The sequence below is a fragment of the Balearica regulorum genome, chromosome 5, assembly GCF_011004875.1.
Source record: "Balearica regulorum gibbericeps isolate bBalReg1 chromosome 5, bBalReg1.pri, whole genome shotgun sequence".
Lineage (NCBI taxonomy): Eukaryota > Metazoa > Chordata > Aves > Gruiformes > Gruidae > Balearica > Balearica regulorum.
Window position 1 is genome coordinate 50500732 of NC_046188.1, and position 14797 is coordinate 50515528.

General features: G+C 43.1%; 1 protein-coding gene across 3 annotated transcripts in view; it reads right to left on the reverse strand.

Moving 5' to 3' along the window:
• Window positions 1-14797, reverse strand: part of LRP5 (LDL receptor related protein 5) — a 248493-nt gene that overhangs the window by 204174 nt on the left and 29522 nt on the right. For all 3 annotated transcript variants that reach the window (XM_075754764.1, XM_075754765.1, XM_075754766.1), the window contains exon 3: window positions 10912-11028. In XM_075754764.1, the coding sequence (XP_075610879.1) occupies window positions 10912-11028 (117 nt within the window). The remainder of the gene's footprint in view (window positions 1-10911; window positions 11029-14797) is intronic.

Genomic DNA, 14797 nt, shown 5'->3' on the forward strand with positions numbered 1-14797 from the left:
GTACATAGTCATTTGATAAGTGGAGTTTAGTTTTAATTACAGTGGTAAATGGGCATTTGTGGTCTAATAAATCTCAGAATAAGGATTAGCCTCCCTGTGGCACCTTGCTGGTCATTTTTGGCACGAAATGGCAAGACATGAAGGAATATGAAACCTCACACTTCAAGGCTAGAGCCAAACAGATTCAGAGATGTGGAAGAGACATCTCACACATGCCTTTTTATACAGGAGTAGTCTTGCATTTTCCTTTGAAAAGAGCAGTGACATCTGTGCTGGAAATGGGTGAAGTATATATAGTTCAAAGCTGTTGTGGGATGACAGTTCCTAGACCAACACATGCACACACAAACACACATATGTTGCAGGGTGGGAAGGAGCAGCCACACACCCTTCTAGGGAGATGAGGCAGTTTCACCTGCAGTGCTCTCTCCCTAGTGAGAGGTAATTGCAAAGAGCTTTAAAGCTGAGCTAGGAAAAGGACAAGGTAATGAAGCAAACCTTTATACGGTCTTGTGGCCAGAAACTGTCTTTAGACTCTGCTATGTGGATCAGCAAAGCCCAATATTTTCAGCTAGCAACTCAAGTCAACAGGGTAACAACATCTCTCCAGCACTAACATCAGGTACCTCAAAGAATGCTTTTGTTCTGGCTTTTAATTCCCTCTGCAGACAGTTCTGTACAAATGCATGCAGACATGTATTTCTCTTTCATCTGGCTAGCAATCATGTACACCTGGAAGCATGAAAACTAATAGCCCAGTCCTGTTAAGAAAGGACTATTCTTCATGGGAATGCCTGGTCTTTCTTTTTCTTTAGCATGCACACAGTTCTCTCCAGTTCATCTGATTTCTTTCATCATTCATTACCTCTTCACAGAAGAGTTCTCAGGTCATCCCATTCATCCCCAGGATTTTCCCTGTGCTACATTAGCCTGCAAGGTTTTGAATTCCTGTAGGGCTGCTACTCCTTCCCTTGGGAGATCATGACACAGTCTGACAGCACTCACTAACGTTTTCCAGAATTCCCTGCTGGATAACAAAACTGCAAACATTCAAAGAAAAGGACACTCTACCAAGCCCTGTGCACACTGATGGCAGAACCAAGACTCACAGCTAGAAAAAAACACACAGGTTGTCCCAGTGCAAGCCACGTGCATCTGCTGCCCATGTGGAGCCCTCCACCCCTTTCAGCCGCTGCTCCCCTTCCTGCTTTGGTTCACATGCATGTGGTTTTCAACTGTTGAGATCATCTTTTGAAAAAGCTTTATGCTTGGCTACAAACAGACCCCAGGGCTGCGTGTGATCCAGGAGAGGCACGGAGACCATGTTAATGAGGCTCACCATTTCCTTCAAAATGTGATGCTTGCTGCATGTTACAAACTGCTGGGGGACCAGATTACTCTCTCCTGCAGAAGAGATTCTCTACTTCTTCCTTCAGAGTGAAGTAGAAAGTGCAAAACTTTCCATAGAAATTACTGAGGCAGTTCTGGACCACAGGAACCTGCCTGATCCTCTGAGATGCTGGGCACTTCAACCCCAGCTGGGGGCTGGGCCTTGGGGAAAGCTCTGGTGAAAACTGACCCCCCAAGGGTTCCATTTCCAGGGAAGCTCAATTTTTCTGAAGATCTTTAGCCCAATGCTAAGCACCGTCTAAATACTGAAGACATGTAGGAATACGTAAAAATCATCAGCTCTTAGAACATCTTTGCAATACAATTTGACCCAGCAAACAGGAGAATGAGATAGAAGAGATGGCTTTTATCCTAGAGGTCAGACAGCCTGGAACCTGTAGACATTGGCTTGTAGCACACAGTACTGCTGCTAATCTCTCACTGTTGGGAATATTCACCGGGATGCACGCAGGAGGAATCAATTTAGAGCCGTCTTCTACCAGCAACAGGTCCTTGTAACTGAGCTGGTCAGAAGTACACAGCATATTCATCCAGAACACATGCATCTTCCATTTACCATGTGCACCTTGAATAGCTGTATTAGCACACACCTACATAACAGGCTTTACCTAGTTATGATTAAAGTCATCAGCAAGGATTTCAGCTGCTCCCCAACAGTACTGCCCTGCGCACTGATATCAGCAAAGCTTCCTCCCTGAGCAAACTCTATTTTCTGGCACTTTACAGGCTCATCTGCTTGCTGGCAACACCTAGATCACACAAAGTACCACACCATACCAAGGATATTCTTGTTATTGCCTGATGCCACAAGGGTGCAGGACCAGCTGGCAGCCACTGTGCACCTCCTCATTCCCCTACTGCTGTAAAAGGTGTCTCAGTTTCCCAAGAGCATGGGGAACTTCTGCCCCATGGTACAGCTTATGTTAATCATTATTCAGCTGCTGACTTCAGCTTAGCTGCATTGACCAAGAATGACCAACATTGCTCAGAAACGTGCCTGCAGTGGGGAAGGAGGGGCACATATGAGAAATCACAACATAACTCTGGATTTTATGTCCCTGTTTAGATAATTTTGAAAATTCTCACCTTATAATCTGCAGCAGTGGCTGAAATCTCAAGACCTTACAGCAGAGTTTATGATTAATCCAATCTAGAATTTGGTTAAATCTTGACTTTTTTCTTTTTTTTTTAAACTAGCCATGAACAGTCACTTCTAAATGTGAGCATTTTCAAGCTGAATAAATCTCCTCCTTTCTTTAGTGTTATAAGAGGTATGTGGAAAGATTTAACAGTGTTTACATTCACAAGCTTGGGCTCTACAATTTCATCTGCATGCAGTAAAGAACAGGAACCACTTGCCTAAGTCCATGACCCTCAAAACAGTGTAATCAGTTTCACCTGTCCCAGATTGAAGGGGTTAAAACATTTAGCCACTTTTCATGAAGACCAGCTATTTGTTTACTTTTACAAAAAGATTGTACAATCCCCTTATACCAGTTTTGTCTGGGATAGCGTAAATTCTCTTCATGGTAACTGGTATGGGGCTGTTGTATAGATTTGTGCTGAAAACAGGGTTGATAATATAGAGATGTTTTTTTGTTATCACTGAGCAGTGCTTACACAGAGTCATGGCCTTTTCTGCTCCTCACACCACCCCACCAGTGAGTAGGCTGGAGGTGCACAAGGAGTTGGGAGGGGACACAGCCGGGACAGTTGACCCCAACTGACCAAAGGGATATTCCATACTGTATAATGTCATGGGCAGCATATATAAGGGGCTGGGGGAAGAAGAAGGGGGCAGGGACAACATTGAGAGTGATGTTGTTTGTTTTCCCAAGTCACCGTTACATGTGATGGAGCCCTGCTTTCCTGGAGATGGCTGAACACCTGCCTGCCCATGGGAAGTGGTGAATGAATTCCTTGCCTTGCTTTGCTTGTGCACAGAGCTTTTGCTTTACCTATTAAACTGTCTTTATCTCAACCCATGAGTTTTCTCACTTTCACTCTTCTGATTCTCTCCCCCATCCCACAAGGGGGGAGTGAGCAAACAGCTGCGTGGTGCTCAGCTGCTGGCTGGGGTTAAACCACGACACCCATCCAAACAGCTTTAGTCTTTTTAATTGGGACCAGCAGGATGTTGGGGAAGTTCTGCATCCTAGCAAAGGACCTTTCCTTCAAACATACTTCATAATTCAAACATAACTGCAGCCAAAGCACAGTTGAACATCACCCAGGGCTAACCAGGAAGCCCCAGATCAGATGGAGACTCTGTTTTCCCAGACCCTTTGGGGTTTCCCTTCCAGAGGGAGGCTGAATAGGCAGGCTCCAGAAGAGCTGCCCACAGCACAACCTGCTGGCATCTCTCAGCCAAGGCAAGACTGCTCTAAATACATCATCCAGCCTAGTAGCAGCACAGAAAGACAAGGTCCAAGGACATGAAACTACAAGGAAGTTGACCCAAAATGCTGTAGAGCAGAGACCAGCTTTGCCACAATAACTAACTATCCAGCAAGACCAAAAAGTCAAAGCAGAGTCCTAACCCTGAACTAAGGCCTTCTAACAGATAGGAATCATTACAGGTCTAAGCTTTGCTGTCATTTAGGCTGGCTTCTTCTAGAAAAGCACAAACTTATGAGCCCATACTTTGTGCAAGATTAAAGCATTTGCTTTTGAACCCACAGGCCAACTTCAGCCAAGTGCAATAAAGGTAATTAAGTTTCATGAGACTTAGAGGCCATGGAAAGGAGACAAATAGAATTGCCCTGGTCAGGGGAGATGCTACAATACGAACTTGCCTTTCCTGCATATTGGAGAACCCACAGTGGAAAAAGCCCTTAGAAATGCTTCAGTAGGGTAGGGCTCGGGTTGCCTTTTTTGATGCCAGAAATGAGCAGCCACTGGACAAACCCAGAGAAACCTGCTCCATGATACCTCTGTTTCTAGAGTTCCCTAAGTGTTGTCCAACTACACGCATTAGTTGTTTTAAAGGACATGCTTAGGAGTTCTGCATATGCTCCCCAATTGTCTCGATACCTCATGGCATATTACAAACTCACATTTGCAAGTAAGAAGTTCTTCATTCCTGTTATTCCTTTAAATGTTTTAATATTCCACTATTTCCTTTCTCCTCTGCTGTCTAGAACAACATACATCTAATACAGGCAATTAAATAAAAGGGAGGTGGCATTTAGAATTAATCTAATCTAAATTTAATTCCAGGATTTTCCTGTGGTTTATTGAGAAAGAGGCCATGCAACATTGGTTGAAGCCCAATGTGCGTCAGATATGCTAAGCTTCACAGCAGCAGAATGTTGCTTTTGGCAATCCCTTAGCAGATGTCTTCTGGGTAGGACCCTGTCTATTGTTATATTGTGAATTCTGCAAGTAAACTTTCAAAGGCATTGCATTTCCTTGGCTAACATACTTGCTATTAACTATTGCAACACTACACCATGAAATGCAATAGACTTGCCACCATTTGTGGCCTCAAAAGCAAAACAAATGAAGTCATTCTAGGAGCCTGGCTTTAGTCCAAACAGAAACAATAGGTTGGAAGTAGAAAAACAAACAAATAAATGTTTGCTGCTGGTGACCTCCAACACAAAAAGAGCCAGAAGGGAAGAAATCCTAATTGCTTTGGATTTGCGTATCAAGCCACCGCTACAGAAGAGCCCTTTAGAGGACTGCACATGCAATCCACCTTCCACAGTCCCACTGCTCTCCTCCTTCAATGCTCATGAGTAGCCAGATGCAAAATAGAACCAAGAAAGCTGCCAAATCTTTACAATTGGGTTTCAATGTACAAGCCAGAAAACACACCTTGAATTACAGAGGCCATGCTCCAGCCCAGTATTTTTATTTTTTAATACCTAAACTGAGCTAGTACAAGACAAAACCATTGGGATGCAAAGAAGAACCTAATTGACATTTCTCCAGCTGGCACTGCACTTTGAGCACCATTGTAATAGGACAAGGGATAATAGTTTTAAACTAAAAGAGGGTAGGTCCAGACTAGATAAGGAAGAATTTTTTTATGGTGAGGGTGGTAAAAACCTGAAACAGGTTGCCCACACAGGTGGTAGATGCCCTATCCTTGGAAACACTGAAGGTCAGACGACACGGCTCTGAGCAACCTCATCTAGTTGAAGATGTCCCTGTTCATTGCAGGGGGGTTGGACTAGATGAACTTTAAAGGTTCCTTCTGACCCAAACCATTCTATGATTCTATGGTAAGCATGAAAAACTTTGTGTGCAGAAATGCACTGAGGTAAGACTCGTTCTGGTGCTCAGCCTTATACTAAAAAGCTCAGTTTCTGCTGAGAAAGTAATTCACAGCTAGGAGTTCAGTAACTCAAGTAAGAACAAAAAAGACAGGCTGTGCCAGTATCTGAAGAGGAGACCTGGATGTAAACATACCAGGGCTGTGGGAACGGCAACAAGCTCCTGATGAGTACTCACCTTCCTGTAAGAACCTGTTAAGAAGCCACAAAGATTTTTATGGTGGTGGTTTCTTTTAGCCATGATGTAGTTGTAATATTCTCACTGTATCCATGAGAAACTCCCTAAGACTCTTGTAACCCAAATCCAACTCTTGTAATTATATCCTACCCACTTAAATTATCCCCGAAAGGTTTTATTTGTTTTTAATAAACCAATCTAAGAAAGTATCTGTTTTTAGAAAAGAAAACTCTCTCAGAGTTTTGTTTAAGTAAAGCCCCCTTCCTACTCTCTCCAAGAAATCAGTACAGTAGTCTAATATCCCTTCAAAGAAGAGAATAAAAACCAATGCAACTTCACAAGCTTCCAGTCCACATAATATGGTGTCCAACTTTAGGCCTATGAAGAGATCCACAGAGACCCAAAGAAGTAAGGCCACAGTTAGCGCAAAGTTCATCCAAAATTTTCCCCATTTCCAGGATAAGCAATTACAAGTCAGATGATCATAGTTTATCTTTGTGTAAATAGCTCAGGCAACTTCAAAAAAAAAGTACTGCAGAGCACTAGCAGAACAGCTGCAACACTGACCCTTTATGCAGGAAGGCACTTCCTACAGACCGGAATTCACTTACATAGTCAGGGAAAAGTCACAAGGAAGAGCACTATTGCCTGGATTCACCCTATCTAAATGCAAGTATTTATCTGAGATGCCTAAATGAGGAGAAAAAGTGAGCTGAATCTGCAGTAACACCCATCTCCTTACTTGGGAGGAGACAGTTCCTATCTCAGTATCTGGAGTAGAGCTCGAAGACCACATGCTTAGGTCTGTGGTTAGTGACTCACCTGCTTAAGTCATACAATTAAGGTGAAATCTGAGATCCCCATGTAAAGATAAGCCTCTGGACTTTGTGGTTGTACGGCAGCACGTGCCTGACATCTTCTAACAGCTCAGAACAGTTGCACAAACAGTCCCTAGCCTCTCAACATGGTGCAACTCCCCAGCTACACCGGGGCATGTTCCCAGCACCTTGTTGCATAGATACTGCACACAGGTGGCTCCTGGAAGATGGCAGAAATCAAGGTTTAGTTCCCTTCTGCTGAGGAGAAACCAATTTAAAATAACCTTAAGATACAATAAAGTTCAATCCTGAAACTTTTTCTTTCCCCTCCAGGAAATGTTGTGTGAATTTTGTGGCTTATACTTCAAGCCTTCCAAGGAGAGAGACTCCCAAAACCACACTACCCTTTTACCCTGAGAGATTGTCTAACCCTACCAGCATGCAGATGCAGTCTATGTAAAAGCACTGCAAAATGCAACCTGATGCTGACAGCCAAGTCATCTCACTTCCAAAGCAATCTCTTTCGTTTCTTCAGCATACTCTACACGCTGAAATTTTGTCCTCAAAATTCGTATTGGGTAAGATTCAGGAAACTACATCCCTCCCATTTCTTTCAAACAACCCCTTGCCTCTGCTGATGCTTGTGCAATTTGCAGCTAATTTGGATAAATAACCAAACCAAAACTCAACAGCTCAAATTCTGAGGCTTGCCTATTATCAGCCTCAAGCTTACATGCAAGCAAGATTAGAGCACCAACTAATTCAAAGTGAGAGACAAGCTATCAATCTGGTTTAAAAAAAGATACAATGCACCTTGAATTCAGCATTTTGCTATGGGTATGTACGTGACATTCAAATAAGATGCGTTAATCACTGAAAAATACTTGCCGAAAATCAAGTGTTTTCTACTCACTCTCTCAGCTGCAGATCTTAGGAGGTGAGCTGCAACTGCACATACAATAACATTTCCAAATTGCCAGCAACTCTGAGCTGGTCCTAAATGCAAAACAAAAACCAAAATAGAATCTGATGCTCAATGCATGAAAGATAATAAGCAGTGAAACCGGTCTGTATACCTGGGAGACTGGCAGCATACTGCTCCGAATTTACAGAAGAGTACCCTGGAAAATGATCAGCATCTTCTGTGACATGTCCATACTTCCAGTGAGGTCTTCAAAGCCCCCATACTTGGAATACTGAAGTAAAGCTCATTTGCTTAAGCCCCAAAAGCCCACTTGCCTGCTTCTGAACTGGCAGGGATAGCAATGAAAACAGAAATGCAACAAGATATGCCCTTCCAGGGCCCCATTTATTAAGTGAATACAAAAATAAGATCATTTAAGTGCAGAGGCACAGTAATCTACTCCATGGTGAAAAGATATCTTGGGTTTGCAGTAAACAGAGTTTACAATGCCTTGTGAATAGGTCTCTTTACAAGCAAGAAGCATACTGACACATGACACGCATTGGATTAAAAGTTCCCTGTTGCAGCAATACTCCACACTTCTCATCTGACAATTTCAGAGCACTTTACAAAAGGTGAGAGCATCCTTTGCTCTGTTGTCAGAGGAGCACACCTGAAAATAATGAAACTAATGAAATACAAGGAACTTGCACTGTAAACAGTTGAAAAAGCGCCACAGCATTTTTAGAGGATGATGGCTTTACCCCTTGTTAGGTTTGTTTTGCAATTAAAAATAATGGCCAAAGCTATTGTGCATTATGGAAGTTTTAAAAATGATTACTTTTTTTTTTACAGCAACCTGTTGCACAGTTGAATAAAAATTTTTTTTTTCCTTAATACAGTACATGGCATTTCTCCTCAATTGCACCAGAAGTAAATTTGGAAGCACTTTCAGTTTGTCTTATAGGCAAACAGGAAAAAAACCACCCAAGTCAGGCAGGCTTTCAATCTCCTTTTCATCTCTCTGTCCACTGTTTTATCCCCATCCTTTCACATCTCTGAGTCCACATACATTCCATTGATCAGGTAATCCACTTGTGTATAATCCTTCTTCTTGTAGCTCTCGTATGCCTGCATAAGGAAAAGAACTATGACAGTTATGAAAAAAAACATACCAACTAAAAGGACTGCAAGGAGCAAGCTTTTATCTACTAAGTACTGAGTCAGGGGCTCAGCAGCTATGAGAAGATACTCATTGTCCATATCCCGAGTTTCTGCAAGGCCTGAAGCTGTTGTTTTGGGTGTATCTGCTGGAGCTGTGGTTGTTGAAAAAATGTGAGATGTTGACTTTATCCCACGCCCAGTCGTAGTTTCTGCCGTAGAGGCAGTAGTTAAATCCATGGCACTTCTTGTAGAGCCCAGAAGAGAAGGTGATTTACTCAAAGATGTTGTGGCTGTACTTGCTTCTGTCTCTAGATATAGCAATGTAACAACAGACAGTGGGTTCGTAGAGCGTGAATTCTCCAAGGGGGTAAGTGACATGGCACGAGTGGAAGCAGTGGAAGATGTTCCTGCATCCTGCGGGATGAGGGTGGTCAATGTTGTGCTCAGACTCTTTGGGCCAGCTCCACCAGTGGTGGGGCTACTAGAGTGGGGAGTGCTGGTGGTGGCTGGGTTAAACTGCTCTGTTTGAGACATCTGAGTACCTGCTTCAGAAATGACAGTGACGGGAGCAGAAGTAGAAGTGGGGGACAATATTGAGACAGAGCTACTATTTCCCAGTTTTTCAGTGGTGGTCACAAGCTCGGTGACGTGGCTGGAAGTGGAAGCAAGGATGTTACCAGAGGTGGGAGAAGAGGCAGTGGGTGACACAGCTTCAACAGGGAGACCAGAACCTCCAGCGGTATTTGAGACTTTGGCAGTTGCTTCATAAGCTGTAGTGAGGACAGCGACATTTGTGATGATTGTTGTTTCAGCTGTGGCAGTGGTGGTGGTCACTGTGGTGGTGGTGCTTGCAATTGTTTTTCTTGCATTTATTTTTACACCTTCACTCTCAACCTCAAGCAATTTGCGAGTCCGAGCAGTTAAGGAAAACAGGTTTTCCACATTGTGTCGGTCAACCCGTGCATTCACCATCCTCTCCTTTTTCTGTGGATGGCTTTGGTGGTGAAACAGGACTGTTTCCCTTTTCCCACTGACAATTTCTTCAAAAACACAAAACCAATGAGTTTCATGAGAATAAAACTCTCAAGCTCACATCTGACCTTATACCCCCAACATGCAAGACAGAACACATATTCTGCAGTACATGTAGTACAACTGGAATAAATCAGTCCTGAAGTCACCAAGAACATGAAAACTCAGACCCCTGCTCTTATTGCACGCAACTTCTCTGGGGTTGTTTTTTTATATTTGATTGGGTTTGGGGGTTTTTTGGCCACATATCTCTAGCATTTGCTCAACCAGGGAATTAATTCCACAAAAGGGGGGTAATGAAGTACAGAGCTACAACACAGAAGCACGTTATCAACAGAACCAGCATTATAAATGCCAGCTCCTGAGAAGACGACTCATGCTTTCAAAAGTTACACAGCATCAACAAAGCCTTCGTGCTTAGATTCATAATTTTCACCTCTCAAAACTGAGTGGAAATTTCCACTTACACCTTCATACTTCAGGAGAACTTCCTTCACAACTAGTAATCTAGATTTATAGTGACATAAATTCCATCTGCTTATCAAAGGTCTGGTTGCTATGTTGCAGAGAAACCCTTGCCACAAACAAACTTGGGTACAGCAAACTCTTGAAACATACTTTAGAAGATTGATTCCCCAATTCCAACAAGCTCCATTTTGTTACTGTGTCACTTAATTAAAATTGAAGACCCTGGCACTGGAAAGTCACCATGAGCAATTGCTGCTAAGGCTGCTCTGATTATAGAAGTAGCCTGCTGCCTCTGGCACAAAATCTTGGTAATCTCAGAAAAAACAACGCCAAGATATTTTCCTTTCTCTTTAAATACATCTGCTATGCCTTTATTTTCCAAGGGACAGCCAGTGTGTGGAGTGCAAACGGCTTTAATGCATGATGTCTTCGGCATGGAGACAAACTGTTACTCAGTAACAGTTACAAAAGTTACTCCAAGAGACATTATGCATATGTAAGTGCCAGAGCCCAGGCTAGTGAAAGTTTCTCCCGTGAACCTTTAGCTGCAAAATCATCCTGCAAGCATTTCACAACCCATCTCCCTCAGCTGAAAGCCAGTCAAGGTCTAAAGGTAGGCATTTAAAGCAAAAGGACCAGGATCCTGAAGTATATTACCTCCAAGCAGGTCTTTGACGTCTTGTTCTCCAGCATTCTGGCACACACTCAGCTGGCGACACTGCAGGAGGATGCAGCGATCCTGGTAGGGCACAGACCAATTACAGTGATGGTAACCTGAGAACAGCACAGAAAATAGGTCGCTATGCACAGTATAGTGAACACACGGCTTCATGGCTGTAATTAAAGAATTTTAAAAAAACAACAAAACCAAACGATAGCTGGAAGGTCTGGCTTTAAAGAATGCTGATTCAACTCTAGTGAAAACAACTGGAAAGCCAATGAAATCAATATAGCAGCTGCAGCCTACCTATCTGCTTGTCTTCTGGTACTAACATCTCCTAACAGCAGCAATTAATTCACCCAGATAGGGACAAAGAGAGCACTACAGTTTGAACCCATCTAAATGCTAGCATTCATCTAGATGTCTTAATAAGAAAAAAAAAGAAAAAAAACCAGCCAAAACTAGAAGACACCCATCTCATCACCCATCGGAGACAGCTCTCATCTCAGAGCTTGGAGTTACACAGAAATTTATCACAGAATGGTTTGGGTTGGAAGGGACCTTAGAGATCACCTAGTTTCAACCCCCCTGCTATGGGCAGGGACACCCTCCACTAGACCACGTTGCCCAAAGCTCCATCCAACCTGGCCTTGAACACTTCCAGGGATGGGGCATCCACAATCTCTGGGCAACCTGTTCCAGTGCCTCACCATCCTCACAGTAAAGACTTTCTTCCTAATAACTAATCAAAATCTACCCTCCTTCAGCTTAAGGCGATTACCCCTTGTCCTATCACTCCATACCCCTGTAAACAGTCCCTCTCCAGATTTGTTGTAGGACCCCTTTAGGTACTAGAAGGCTGCAGTAAGGTCTCCCTGGAGAGTTCTCTTCTCCAGGCTGAACAATCCCAACTCTCTCAGCTTGTCTTCACAGGAGATGTGCTCCAGCTCCATTTTTGTGGCCCTGCTCTGGAGGCCTGCTCCATCAGGTCCATGTCTTTCTTGTACTGCGGCCCCCAGAGCTGGATGTAGTACTGCAGGTGGGGTCTCACCAGAGCGGCTTAGAGGGGAGAATCACTTCCCTCAACCTGCTGGTCACACCATTTTTCATGCAGCCCAGGATACGGTTGGCTTTCTGGGCTGCAAGTGCACACTGCTGGGTCATGTTGAGCTTAATGTCCACCAACACTCTCATTAGCCATGGGAATCATCACAGAAACTGTCTTTTAGTAAGTCAAATCCCACCATAAGCTAAATAAACTCATCACAGCAGGAACTCTATCTTGACATCCCTTCAAACTCACTAACTTCTTTCTCAGACTGTCTATATACACATAACCAAACTTTGAGGGAAGGAATGAACGTCCTCTAACCAGTGCTCAGGAGACATCTCAAATACTGCTCCCAGTTTTGGGCTCCCCATCATACAAGAGCAGTACTGATATACTGCAGCGAGTCCCAGGGAAACTACTAGATGTCTGAGGGGCTGAAGCAGATCATTTACAGGAAATCCCAACACAACATCAAGGGAAAAAATTAGTTTCCACCATGAGGACAGTCAAACACTAGGCTGGGGGCCAGAGAGGTGCTACAATCTCCATCAGGTCTTAAACAGCCAGATCTGACCAGAGACCTTCAAAAGGTCCCTTTCTGCCTAAATTATGCTATAATTTTATGTAATATCACAGTAGCATGCAATTCATTTCTGGGACATGTGCTGTAACAACAACAAAAAAAATCACAGAAGATAACACAGTGATCAGTCTGGGATGAAGCAGATGTGCGCTTAACTGACCACCCATCAGTAGATTAAACAGAACTTTAGCATATGGTAGGACAAAGTACTATCTGTGTTTTGTTAGAAGTGTGAAAAAGGGCAAAGCCTATATGGTACATATGGCTATATTTAAAGCTCTTATCTACAAAGAGAGTTACCCTCACTGACAATTAAGGCTATGGAAAGCTTGAACTTTTCATTAAAAAAACATTTATGTTACCACAGTTATTAAAAAGGCTTGTGGAAAATTCATGAACTTGGAGAAATCCCTGCACCAACAACTGCAGCCTGTTTTGATAGCCCTAAAGAAACTAACAAAGGTGGAATTTTACTGACTTTATGTTAACAAAGTGTTAAGAAACCATCCAAAGCCTTTAAGAAAATTTTACTTAAAAAGCAATAAAATTGAAAGCTACAACAGTCATACAGAGCAGGAGATATAGCAGCAGCCACCCTTCAAGAAATTAAAATCCAGTCCTCAGAAATGAAAGCATGTTTGCATGTGCCCCGATTCCCAATCCCACCTCCTGTCCCTCACTCGATAAGCCATGCTAGTCGAGAAACGCAGACCATCTACCACTGTCAATCATGCCATTTCTCACTTCTTGGGAAGGGGAAAACAAAAAGCCATCAGCATATCTTGCCTTGGCTACATATCTAAGTCAGTCAGTTCTGAAAGATCAAGAGACCAGCGGGGTCAGCATGGTTAAAGCACTCTGGTTTCTGCTACCACCACAATGGTATCCAGCTGCTCATTGCTTCCCTGTTGCTCCCCAGGACAATCAGATACTTCTATTGAGTTGGACTGATTAATGCTCTCCTTTGATGCAACTCCAGATTGAGGCTCCAGCTGATGTGTCCACTTCAAGATACATGCCACCCAGTGACTCCTTTTTGCTCACTTCCAATTGGGACACAGGAAAAAAAAGAAAGAAAAAGAAGAAAGTGGAAGGACAACAAAAGCTCTTCAGAGCTATTTTGAAAGGAAACCATGTAGGCAGATGCCAAGGTCTTGCCCTACCAAACCAGTTTATTTCATTTTTAAGCCTGCTGTTACTGGGAAGAAATCACAGATGCCCAAAGGCAAGCAGAAGCCAGGTAAGCAGATGTATTGTGGAAGTAGGGATCAGGAATGTTTGCTCTTGCAGCCATGTCATACTTTCCCTTTATTTTCCCCAGAGCATGCAAGATAGCCCAGAAGTATGGCCAAGTGGCTCTGTTCTCAAAGCCAGACTGCTCTGACTGGCCAAGAGGTTCCTCTCCAGCCTTGGACTGGCCATCATAGAAGAAACCTAGGAGAGCTCTGAATATGGCTAGGATTGCAAAGGGAAGAGCATGAGCTTCACCATGCTCACTAGGCATCAAAGCAAAGATCTGGCAATCCAGGATAAGATGGGCACTTTCTCCATCACATATATCACTTACCCTAGCAGCATCTGGAGACTTGAACTCATTGAATTAGACAACATACAGAGGTTAGAGCTGCTACCCATGCTGTCAGTCCTAGAGAGTTCTGCTGCTTTTACTAGCATGCAATTGAAGTGTCAAACTGTCTCATGATATTGGTACAATCATTTTGTGAGGCCTCTGGTGTGGATATTCAAAGGTGATGCTGGAATAGCTAGACCAGCAACCATCCAGTTTTCTGCAGGGCACATCCAAGATGTGAATGTACTGGCAAAAGCAGTTCTTTTTGTGACAGTTGCACTACTACTGTAAGTTAGTGATGGTATGTCAGCAAGGGTATAAGTTACATCTACAGAAGAGAGCCTAACCAGCTAGGAATGTTATTTTTCCACTTCTCCAAGCAATGCAGCTATGCATATGTCTCTCCATGCAAACTTGGCCTGCAACTTAACACTAATACCTTTAAAAATAACAACCACTACTCCTTTACTGACAGTTACATAAGTGTAACTGTTCTGACATCTAAGTCTCAGACCTCATGTCTGTAATGAAAGCACAAAAATAAACACACTTGCCAAAGGTGGGAATAGAGAAAGAGAGCAGTAAAGCTGATCTTAAAACCTAAAGCTAATCATAAAAAAACAAAAAAAGTTTCAGGTCCTTGTCTCCAGATGATCTCTCTGCATGTGGCTGTACATT